The sequence below is a fragment of the Mercenaria mercenaria genome, chromosome 17 (genome assembly GCF_021730395.1).
Source record: "Mercenaria mercenaria strain notata chromosome 17, MADL_Memer_1, whole genome shotgun sequence".
NCBI classification, from domain to species: domain Eukaryota; kingdom Metazoa; phylum Mollusca; class Bivalvia; order Venerida; family Veneridae; genus Mercenaria; species Mercenaria mercenaria.
In genome coordinates, this window is record NC_069377.1 from 27537506 (window position 1) to 27539384 (window position 1879).

The following is a 1879-nucleotide window of genomic DNA, read 5'->3' on the forward strand; positions in this document are numbered from 1 at the left end:
TCATGGACTTTGTGGCCTTCTGATTATTTTATGAGATGTAATGTGCAAGACTTTAAATATCATTCTTTAAAAACGTGTTTATTTATGAATATGTAACTATGGCTGTTTCCCGGAATGTGCCAGACAACATAAATACAGCTATGTATGCTGAAGATACGCATGGACATAGAAGCCCGCTGATAAACAATGATGATCCTGGGAGCTCACTCATGAATGCAGATGACCCGAGGACCCCACTTATGAGTGTAGATGATGCGAGGACCTTACACACGAATGAAGATGATTCATGGACACCACTCATGAATGTAGATGACCCAAGAAACCCACTCATGAATGACGCTAAACTTCCATTAATAAATCCAAGGGAAAACACACCAAAATATAATGAAGAATTAAAAGCTCAGATTAACGAGATAATACGCCAGTCTGAAGAGATGGATCGTCTGCTAAACAGAAATGGTGGTCTTGATGAAGGTAAGGTTAAGGAAAAGGCGTGATAATTTTCTCGGGAAAATGTTTAATTAAACTGAAGTATTCAATCAGCTTTACTCGAATAATCAAATGATGAAAAGTGTAATTCTACACATGTTTTAACATTGTTCTAACACTCTGCACGGTGTAAGTTCGTACTGTATCTCATTTAAAACAAAACACGTGTTTCTGTCCTTCCTTTTTAAAAAATAGTGCTCCTTTTCAACTTTCAGCGGCCGTAATAAAGAAACGTTTTGCGGAAGCTAAGCACAAACGAAAACCCTGTTGGAAGCTTCTACTTTGTTCCTCATGTTGTCACCGTTGATCGAGTGGTGTAAGCATTTGAAGAATCAAGGGACGTTTCAGAAGCCAGCTTTTGCTTCCAGTCAATTATAGTTTCATTAAGACATGATTTAAAAATCTATAATTAAATCATCTGACTCCAGGAAATAGTTTAAAAGGAGTCATTGTATTGTATTGATAATCATCTGTGTTTCAGAGTTAGCTCTTTAGCTGGTTTTCCCTTATTTATTGTATGTTTGACATATCAGTTATTGTATGTTTGACATATCAGTTATGTTGTAACGTGTACATTTCAATCGCAATATGATAAAATGTCATACATATTTATTGCTCAATGTCAAGTCGTTCCCATGCGCGTTTTGCACAGTGAAAATCACAAATGAGCCGCGCCATGAGAAAACCAACATAGTCGCTTTGCGACCAGCATGGATCCAGACCAGCCTGCGCATCCGCGCAGTCTGGTCTGGATCCATGCTGTTCGCTAACGGTTTCTCTAATTGGAATAGACTATCTAAGCGAACAGCATGGATCCTGACCAGACTGCGCGGATGCAGGCTGGTCTGGATCCATGCTGGTCGCAAAGCCACTATGTTGATTTTCTCATGACGCGGCTCAAATATATTTTGTAAGCTTCTCTTTCTTGATAAACACGTTCAAAGGCGCTTTACATATAGCAAACGCAGTCACACAGGGCGCGAAATTCATCCTCTACTAGACAGACACAGAGCGATCTGACTTAAGAGGGACAGAGTGAGATAAAGCCCCCAGAGCAGATAGAGAGAAATCCTTTTTAGATACAGGCTTGTCCGGCTAACTTAGTCTAGTTCTGTCCCGTGTACAGCACCGATACACTAGGAAGAACCAGTACATGCCTCTCAGTTAGGTGGGAGACACTCGAGAACATCCCAGAAATTTCCAGTGCCTGGATCGGGATTCGAACCCTGGACCTCTGGATTGACAGTCAAGCGTGTTACCACTTGACAATCGGCCCAACCATCATAACTGGAAATCACAGCAGAAGCATTTCCATATATAACCGACTAGTCATGATTCTGGAGATTACCGGGCGTGATTTAGTGTGTTGTAACCTAAACATCTGCAACAG

General features: G+C 40.8%; 1 protein-coding gene across 1 annotated transcript; it reads left to right on the forward strand.

Annotated features, from left to right (window-relative positions):
- Window positions 1-1225, forward strand: LOC123536593 (uncharacterized). The gene is made up of 2 exons (XM_045319916.2): window positions 1-474; window positions 705-1225. The coding sequence occupies exons 1-2, from the start codon at window positions 99-101 to the stop codon at window positions 794-796; spliced, it is 468 nt and encodes a 155-aa protein (XP_045175851.2). The 5' UTR covers window positions 1-98; the 3' UTR covers window positions 797-1225.
- The last annotated feature ends 654 nt before the right edge of the window (window positions 1226-1879 follow it).

Excerpts from the sequence above, each read along its gene's own strand:
- LOC123536593 (XM_045319916.2), top strand. The coding sequence starts at position 99 with ATGGCTGTTTCCCGGAATGTGCCAGACAACATAAATACAGCTATGTAT. Across the intron at positions 475-704 it reads AAATGGTGGTCTTGATGAAG|CGGCCGTAATAAAGAAACGT; the intron begins GTAAGGTTAAGG and ends TTCAACTTTCAG.